Here is a 9,798-nt window from a genome sequence, read left to right on the forward strand (position 1 = left end):
TTTCTGGGAATATCTTGATCTGTCCTTCATATTTGATGGATAATTTTGCTGGGTACAGTATTCTTGGTTGACAGTTGTATTCTTTGAGTGTTTGATATGTGTCCTTCCATTCCAGGGGCCAATTTTCAACTTCTCCCACTCCTTGACCACTCTTTCAGCACCACACAGTTGATAGTAGATGCTGAGCAGGATAGATCTGCCACATTCCCCACCTCCTACCAAAGCATTTATCTTTGGAAGCCTCCAGGGAAGTCTCATTGGGAAACTCATTATGATCCTACTGGGATTCAGCAGTTTGAGTGGACCTGCCTGAGAAGTCTCCTTTTTCCCTTTTCCTGGTGGAATTGAGACAGCTGTCTGTTTCTCACCCTCCATTGTAGTTGATGTGACTGCCTCACTGGTGTTAGCCCTCTAGTGGAGTCGATGTGGTTGTCTCACTGGTGCCCACCTTCCCTGGGGTTGAGGTAGCTGTCTCACTGGTGCCCACCCTCTAATGGAGTTGAGGTGCCCATTCTCTAGCAGGGTTGAGGTGGCTGTATCACTGGTGGCTACCCTCCTGTGAAATTGATGTGGCTGTCTTACTGGTGCCCACCTCCAGTGGAGTAAAGTGGCTGTCTTACTGTTTCCCACTCTCCAATAGAGTGGAGGCTGCTTTCCCACTAGTTCACATCCCTACCCTCCAATGGAGCAGAGGCGGCTGTCCCACTGATTCTGACCCTCTGGTGGAGTTGAGGTCCATTTCCCACTGGTTCCCAACCTCCATTGGAGTTGATGTGGCTACCCTACTCATTGCTACCCTCCAGTCTATGCTTGAGGATGTGATGTGTCATAGGAGAGCTGCTTGCTGATCTCTCTTTGAACTCTTTGTGAAGAGCATGTTTTCCTACTCCCTACTCAAATTTGGAAAAGAAACCAGAATCTCATCCTAGCCCAGTTTTGTGTTGTTTTTTGTAGCTAGAGCAGTTGTGTGTACTCACTTCACAGTGTGTACCCTGGTGTCCCCCTGCCCCACAACAGCAGGAAGGGGGAAAGGGAGTTAGGATGGACTGTGGGAGGTACTGAGGGCCAGCCCTGGTGGGAGCTTGGAAATATTCTTTGGTTCTTGCCTAAAGTCACTTTTCTTCCATTTTTATGGACATAAATCTCTAAGTGTGTTTGTGTCCAAAGAAAGTACTATGAATAACTGATGATCTATTTGTTGGTCAACTTGTGAATCGTCCTTGGGGAGAGGGGAGCAGGGCCTTTATAATGTGTTGTAAACTAAGCAAATGATCATCCAAGCCACAGGGAAAAATCCAGAGATGGAAATGTGAATGCTGCCAGTATTTAAAAGCTATTTAATGCTGACTAACAGTGCCAAGTAATGGAGAGGGTTCCTTCCCACCCTCCCTTGGCAGCCCCAATAATGCAGAAAAGGTGGTGGTAAGAGCTGAGATCCGGAAAGGAGCTGAAAGACTCTGTTGAGAAGTCTTGTAAACAAGCATGTCCTCTGAGATGGAATCTTTACCTTCTCTACAGCTCATGTTCTCCAACCCCCAACCCCCAAGATCTCCCTTATGGGACAGTAGTAAAAATCCTGTGAAATTGTCTGTATGTTTTAGAATGCTCTGAGATTTGGTAGCCAAGAAGAAAAAGAATGGCCCCGTGATTGCCTTTGCCCCCTTTTTTTCCAAATGGTTTGATGCCATTTAGACAACAGTTTCAGTCTTTGCCTAAAAATGACTTGGCTGTATCTGTCGTCCTAACTGCTGGAGTTCAGAGTTGTTTCTCCTACAATGCTAGGGATCTTGTAATTTCAGGGGTGGGTCAGATACCACTTGTACAACCTCACTCTTGGAGACTGATTAACTTTTAGGCAAATATCTTTGCTGATATTTTGGCTTGAATGCCTAATCTTAAAGTTATGTTGTCCTAATTAAAAATACTATAAGGAAAGACAAACAAAAGGATAAAGGGAAATAATTTAGGGCAGTAAAAATAATCCCCCTGGAGAACAAAGACAGTAAGATAGATGTTAAGGCATTCTGCAAAGACCATTCATGATGATGATATCTTGTGAATCCATTGCTAGAGAATTTGGCAACTTCAATCAATCAACCTATTATGCAACGAAAGTCTCTACCCATACAGAGTTTATTATATTTTTACTGGGAGGCATGTATTACATACATGATATGGAAAATCATCATTAGAATTCAGAAAAGTGAAAGATCTCTGGGTAAGTTGGTCCTAAGGTAGAGGACAGAAATGAGTATCCAAAACTACCTTACATAGGCAGGAATCAGAAGTGGCTAATTTCTCTCATTTTTTGTTTTCCTGTCCCTGCTGTTTCACTTTCCTAGAATGTCTGCTTTCCCACTTTATACTTCTTTTCAGTCCAAAACATTCTTTGAGATTCACTCTTATCTACTTTATATTTTTTCTGTTGTGATTCTTCCATTTAATTCATTAATTCAATTATGTGTCTTTTCTTTCTTTCCTTTTATTAGGTTTGCCAATGGTTTTGATCCTTTTGAAGAATCAACTCCTGGTTTTTTTGATAGTTTTGCAATAAATTTATTTCTACTCTTATCTTGAGCTCACCTGATGGTATGCATAGAATCAAATAGATTACATTTGTGGAAAGACACGCTGGAGAAGCTCAATATCAGTGGTGGAAACCAGGCCAGGGGCTGATTGTGGGACAGACCACCAACTACTCATATGCAAGTTCAAGCTGAAGTCGAGGAAAATTAAATCAAGTCCACGGGAACCAAGATTTGACCTTAAGTCTGTCCCACTCGAATTTCAAAACCATCTCAGGAACAGGTTTGAGGCCTTGAGCACCAATGAGCATAGACCAAATGAGCTCTGGGAGAATATCAAGAAAATTGTCCATGAAGAATGCAAAAGATAATTACAAAGGCTGAAGAGGAAGAAAAGACCAAGATGGATGTCAGATGAGACATTTTGCATTAGAGCAGCCAGAAGCCAAAGCTAAAGGAAGAAATCAAAGAGCTGAACAGAAAAGTTCAAAAGGCAGCTCGGGACGACAAAGCAAGATACTATAATGAAATGTGCAGAGAGCTGGAGTCAGAAAATCAAAAGGGCCGAACTCACTCAGCGTTTCTTAAGCTGAAGGAGTTGAAAAACAAATTGAAGCCACAGGTGGCAATACTTAAAGATAATTTGGGTAGAATGTTAAATGATCCAGGAAGTATCAAAAGAAGATGGAAGGAGTACAGAGTCACTGTATCAGAAGGAATTGGCTGACACAGATGAATTTAATGAAACAACATATTAGCAAGAGCCTATAGTGATGAAGGAGGAAGTTCAAATTGCTCTGAAGGAATTGGCAAAAAACAAGGCTCCAGGAGTTGACAGCAAACCAATTGATTGATTTCAACAAACAGACGCTGTCCTGGATGTGCTCACTAAGTTGTGCCAGGAAATCTGGAGGACAGCCAGCTGGCCCACTGACTTGAAAAGATCAGTATTTGTTCCCATTCCAAAGAAAGGTGACCCAACAGAGTGTGAAAATTATTGAACAATATCATTGATATCACATGTAAGCAAGATTCTGCTGAAAATTATCCAAAAGCGTTTGGAACAATATGTTAACAGAACTGCCTGACGTGCAGGCAGGATTTAGAAGAGGTTGTGGTACTAGGGATATTATAGCTAATGTTAGATGGATCTTGGCAGAAAGCAGAGAATACCAGAAGAATGTCTATCTGTGCTTCAGTGACTATGCAAAGACTTTTGACTATGTGGATCACAACAAGCTATGGGTAACTCTGAGAAGAATGGGAATCCCAGAACATTTGATTGTGCTAATGCAAAACCTATACTTGGACCGAGAGGCAGTTGTCAGAACAGAGCAGGGAAACTCTGAATGGTTGAAAATCAAAAAAGGGGTCTGTCAGGGATGTACTTTATCTCCATACCTTTTCAATCTGTATGCAGAACAGTTCATCTGAGACGCTGGGCTGTAGGAGGAGGAATGTGGCATCAGGATTGGTGGAAGAATCATCAACAACCTGCGTTATGCAGATGACACAATCCTGCTTGCTAAAACTGAGGAGGACCTGAAGCGCCTGCTGCAGAAGGTCAAGGACTGCAGTCTTCAGTATGGATTGAAGCTCAACATCAAGAGAACAGAGATTCTCACCACTGAGCCAATTGGCAGCATCAGTATGGATGGTGAAGAGATAGAGACAGTTAACAGTTTTAGTTTACTTGATTCCACAGTCAACTGTCTTGGTAACAGCAGCCAGGAAATCAGGAGACAAATCACATTGGGAAAATCAGCTGTGAGGGACCTCTCAAGAGTACTGAAAAGCAATGATGTCAGGCTGGAGACTAAGGTGCGCCTGATCTGGGCTATAGTCTTCGCAATTACGTGCTATGCTTCAGAGAGTTGGACAGTGAATAGGGATGACAGAAAGAGAATTGATTGTCTTGAGCTGTGGTGCTGGAGAAGAGTGTTGAATATACCATGTACTGCTAGGAGAACAAACAGGTTTGTCCTGGAGAGGGTGAAGCCAGAATACTCCTGAAATCAAGGATTCTGAAGCTTCGTCTGACATACTTTGGGTGTGGTGCAAGGAGGGACTGGTCCTTGAAGAGGGACATCATGTTTGGGAGTGTGGAGGGACAGCACAGGAGAGGAAGACGTTCAATGAGATGGATAAATTCTGTGAGTGGAGTGGTGGGAATTAGTGTTTTTGGGATGGTGAGGTTACCATAGCATATAACAGCGTTTAGGGCTCTTGTACATAGGGTCACTATGAGTCGCAAGCGACTTGATGGCACATAACAACAACAACAACAACAACAACTCTTATCTTTATAATTTTCTTCTTTCTAGAGATTGTGAATCTGCTTATATTTGTTCTTCTTATATTTGTTGGAGGTGTACAGTTGAATTTAATGCTTTCCTCCTTTTTATATGTTTGCTTATTGCTATGAACTGATCTCTGAGTGCATCTTTTGCAATATTCCAAAGACAAGAGCATGCTGTCTTTTCATTCTTATTTGTTTAAAAATTTTTTTATAATCTTATTGTAGATACATTCTTGACCACGCTAGTCTTCATTAATCTTTATTTCCTTTTAAGTCATAACCTGGCACATGAGTATCATTGGGTATTATATACAATCTATTTTAATCAGATTAATCTTTTCTCATCAATTGAATGGTAAGTTCTTTTTGGTAGGTGTCAAGTCCTCAGATACTTCTGTAACACCCACAGCTTCCAGCAGTGCAGTGTTCAGCTGACATTTGCCATTGGACAAACAGGTTGTGCTTCATTCCAGTAAGTATAGGCAGCATGCTGCATAGGGTGCCTTTGAGGAGTGAACAGTTTGAGACTGTGAGAAAAAGCCTGCATTTTTGGTAATCATAGGGATATAGCTCAGGCAGTAAGACATACATACTCTGAAAAGTTTTGGGGTCTTAAAAGTTCCTTCCTTTCTTAGTTGTGAGAACTCAAAAACCCCAGTTACTATAGTATTGATTCTGACAATACTATAACTCCATATGTAGGGTTCAGAAGAGCTGTAAATTGTGTAAAAAATGAACTTATTAAGAGTGAAATGTCCACCAACCACCTCATTCATATTCATAGTATAAGATAGAAGAAGTGGGGGGGGGAGGGGAGAAAGGAAAGGAAGAAAAAAGACAGAGAAGGGATAAACAGAGCCCAAGAAGGTGGGTGGGAGACACATCAGATTCCAACTTTAAACACTACACCAATCTCATGATATGGTAATATTTAATATTAAAAGTAAATTGTAAATGTATCTTTAGAAACAATATGCTTAAAATAGATCTATTATCCTAAAACCTTTTCTTTCTAAAATGGTTTTATTCACAGTAAATTTCTTAGGTGTCATATTTTCCCTCAAAATAATAGTGCAATTTGAAGAAACTTTGTTCAGTGATTTAGGACTTCTTTTGCTAATATAAGTCCTTATAAATCTCTTGTAGGAGTGGATGAAGATTCATGTCTGTCTCTGTTTTCTTTATAACTTGCAATAGCTGCACATGCTCTGTGACAATCTGTCTGAGGTCTGTCATTTTCTGGAGCAGCTTGGCAAACAGCTGAGAGGACTCAGGGTGGTTCAACTTCAGTTGGAGCTCCAAGGCTTGCAGCAAGTTGTCCTGTATATCCTCAATGGGCTTCACATTCAGTAAACCTGGCCGGTCTAGGAAACAGAAGTGAAAAACATTAACAGGGGGTCAGTCAATACATTTTCTGGGCACCACATCTGACACATATCAATTCAAGGATGCGGTCTCAAACTAGCAAGCTGTTCTCCACCTCATCCTTCCAAATATAGGGTGGTAGGGAGTACAGTAACTTAGAGAACTGCATACAAGAAGGATGAAATTAAGTAAAAAAACAAAAAAAATCTTGGAATCCTTGCTGGAGCCATTCTTTCCCCATTTAAGAAGAAATCTGTGTGGTCAGTCAACAAAACATAGTATCCAGGTAATTCTGTCCACAAGTGGAGAGTGATCTTTGCTGCCAGTCTGTATCTGAATCTTAATTTGCTGTTGAGTCGATTCTGTGGTGATCTCCAGGAATGTTCATAGGAACCTGTCTTTCAAACTCAGAACTCACTGACATTGAGTTAGAACTGACCCAGCTGATCTTCAGTGGGCTTTCAGGAGGCTGGAAATCACCCCAGAGGAAATTGCTCATAGTTCCCTGGTGGATTGATTAAAACCATCAGAGAAACATTGTCTTTGGGTCAGTGCAAAATTCCCTATGGACTAAGTCACCAGAGCTCTAGTAATCTAGAAATCGGATTTTCTTTTTCTTTTTTAGAAATCTCATTTTCAATGTCAACTCCTTCCTGAGGAATCTCTGTTAGTGGTGTGGCAGATAAAGCCTTCGTTTGGCTGCTAACCAAAAGGTCAGTTTGAATCCCACAGTGGCTCCATGAAAAGAAATGCAAAAGTTTGCTCCTATTAGGATTTACAGTCTTAGAAACCTTATGGGTTAGTTCTACTCCATCCTATACCGTTGTTAAGGGTTGGAATGGATTCAACAGCAATGAGTTAAGCTTGTTTTAGTTTTGTACCTACTTTCTTGGAGTCCCCAGGTAATTAATGTGGATGGCATGACTCCTACAGTTCATTAACATATTTGGCTGCTAGCCAAAAGGTTGGAGGTTCAAGTCTAGTCAAGAGTACCTTGGAAGAAAGGCCCAGTGAAAATACCAATGATTGAAAACCCTGAGGAGAGCAGTTCTACTTTTAGAAATGTGGAATCAAAATGAGTTAGAGCTGACTCTAACTAGACCTGGCACTAGACCTGGTGTAGCACTAGACCTGGTCTAGTGCTCTACTTTCTTTCTTTTCTTTTTTTTTTAAATTTAATTTTATTATTTTTTATGTGTGTACCATCAAATCAGATCTGACTGGTACAGGGGAAATTGCCCCTTCTTCTCCAGCAGAGCATCTGGTGGATTTGAACCATGCGCCTCTGAGATTGCAGTGCAGCTTCTTGCCACTAGGCCACCAGAGCTGCCTCTACTTTCTTATAATAGCTTAAAAATGCTTTCTAAAAAACAGTCTATATCATCTATCTATCTATCTATCTATCTATCTATCTATCTATCTATCTATCATCTATATCATATCTCTCTGTCTTTCTCTTTGGAACAGTTGGATTCTGGAGGGTAAATATTTTTTATTTACTTGAAAGCTGGATGTAAATAGTGTTTTTTTAATTTTGTTAACAATTAAATATAAGCTAATTGGCTGTTTCTGATTTTATTAAAAATCACCTGTGGACCTGATGTTAACTGTGTTTGGGGAGAACATTGTTGCAAGTGGTACACCACTTGTCTGTCAGTTTGCTCTTCTAAGATAACTTGAGGTTGCTGTGATACTGAAATCTGTGCCACTGGTGTGTCAAGTGCCATAAGGGTTACCCATGGTGGACAGATTTTGGTGGAGCTCCCTGATTAAGATAGACTAGGAAAGCAGGATGGGCCATCTACTTCCTAAATAACAGGCCTTTGTTATAGTAGTGTAGTGGTAGATGGAAGTCAGCTGAAATGAAGAACAACCAATAGAAAACATAATTTAATAATTGGACACAATGCTGGGCAGGGTGGAAGGTTGGCAAAGGAGAGAAAAACCCTCAACCAGGTGGATTGACACGGCAATGGGCTCCTGTGTGTCAGGAAGTGTGAGGGTGGATGGTTCAGGATAGAACAGGGTTTAGATCTTTCATTCATAGGGTTGCTATGAGTTGTAGTCGACTTGATGACACCTAACAACAACAACAACAACAACAATAACAATGTGTATTTTCTAATTGACAGAATAAATAAATTTTAAAAAATACTGTTAGTGTTTGGAAGGATAAACTCCATTACTATAACAAAGGTTACTTTTGAATGGAAAGGATGCAGGTAATTTTCAATCTCCTTATTTGAATTTTAAATGTTAAGTTTAAATTAGTTCCAAACTTTTAATATTTTTCTCCATGTAGATCTTGTAAAATCTAAGTATTTTGTAGTGTAATTTCTACTGTAAATAAGTTAACCTTTATCCTCACATCTTACTATATCCCAGCCAATGTTTAGAAAAAATTAGAATATATTTTAATTTTTTCAACCCTTGTTAACTCAAATAATTTTGTTACGGATTCTTAAATTTCAATTTATATCTGCAAATAAGAGCAGCATTGTTTCTCTTTTTTTGTTTATAGTTCTCATTTAATTTTTTCTTGCCATGTAACACTGGATAATACTTTTATTATTCAGTTATTGAAAAAAACATATACTTATTGCTGTGAAATCAGAGCCTGTCCCTCTATTGGGTTTTCAGAGGCTGTAAATTGTAGGGATTAGATCGTCCACGTTTTTCCTGTGGAACAGCTGGTGGATTCGAGCTACCACCTTTGGTTTGGCAGTGCAATCCTCTACCCATCATGTCATCAGTGCTCTCTACCTTTCCTGTAGTATTAAATTAGAGTAGATGTTCATCAGTCCTTTAGTCACCTACTTAAGTTTCTGTAAATGTTCCTTTATGTTAGATATATAAAGCTACTTTCACAAGTTCCTCAAAGCTCTTGGATTCTCTGATTGCTGAAAAGATTCTTTTCCTCTTGCCTGAAATATTCTTAACTTTCCTTCATGTTACATACTGACTTCTCCATGTCTTACTGACTTCAACCTATTCTTAAAAATACAGCCTGTACCATTATGTCCTAGAAGACTTCCTGAACATTTAATCTTCCTGTCTTCTTCCAAATCCCTTCCTCTGGGTTTCTGTGGCATCCTATCTGCACCCGAATCACCACAAAAATCCATTGCCATTGAGCTCATTCCAATTCATGGCAACCCTTCATTGGGCTTCTGAGGCTGTAAATCTTTACAGGGGGAGATAGACCATTTTTCATCTGCAGAACAACTGGTGAATTCAAACCAATGACCTTTCAGTTAGCTGCCCAACATGTTACAAGCTATGCCACCAGGGGACACTATTTATCGAGTGCTTATCATTTCCCAAAGATTGTGCTGAGGGCTTTGAGGTGTATGCTATTAAACAGTCTTAAAAGTCCATGAAGTAATTTAAGGGAGAAGAAAAGAAATATTTACAAAAAAGACTTAAGTTGTGCCCTAAGTAAGCCACTTATAGTAAGTCACAGAGCTAAAAGTTGAATCAGAGTCTGTCTGATTAAAAATTCTATACTCTTAACCATTATTTCCTGTTTTATAAGTATTGACTTTTAAAAAATTATTATTAATTTTAATGAAAATTTACAGAGACTTTGGATTTTCATTCATTCATTGC

General features: G+C 39.7%; 1 protein-coding gene across 1 annotated transcript in view; it reads right to left on the minus strand.

Moving 5' to 3' along the window:
* Positions 1-5,738: 5,738 nt before the first annotated feature.
* Positions 5,739-9,798, minus strand: part of LOC102861335 (peroxisome proliferator-activated receptor gamma-like) — a gene marked incomplete at its 5' end in the record, with an annotated part of 49,649 nt that continues 45,589 nt past the window's right edge. Inside the window, one exon of the mRNA XM_006902737.1 lies at positions 5,739-6,188. Within this exon, the coding sequence (XP_006902799.1) occupies positions 5,941-6,188 (248 nt within the window). The remainder of the gene's footprint in view (positions 6,189-9,798) is intronic.

Source organism: Elephantulus edwardii, unplaced genomic scaffold (genome assembly GCF_000299155.1).
Source record: "Elephantulus edwardii isolate Elephantulus edwardi_28Jun2011 unplaced genomic scaffold, EleEdw1.0 scaffold00443, whole genome shotgun sequence".
NCBI lineage: Eukaryota > Metazoa > Chordata > Mammalia > Macroscelidea > Macroscelididae > Elephantulus > Elephantulus edwardii.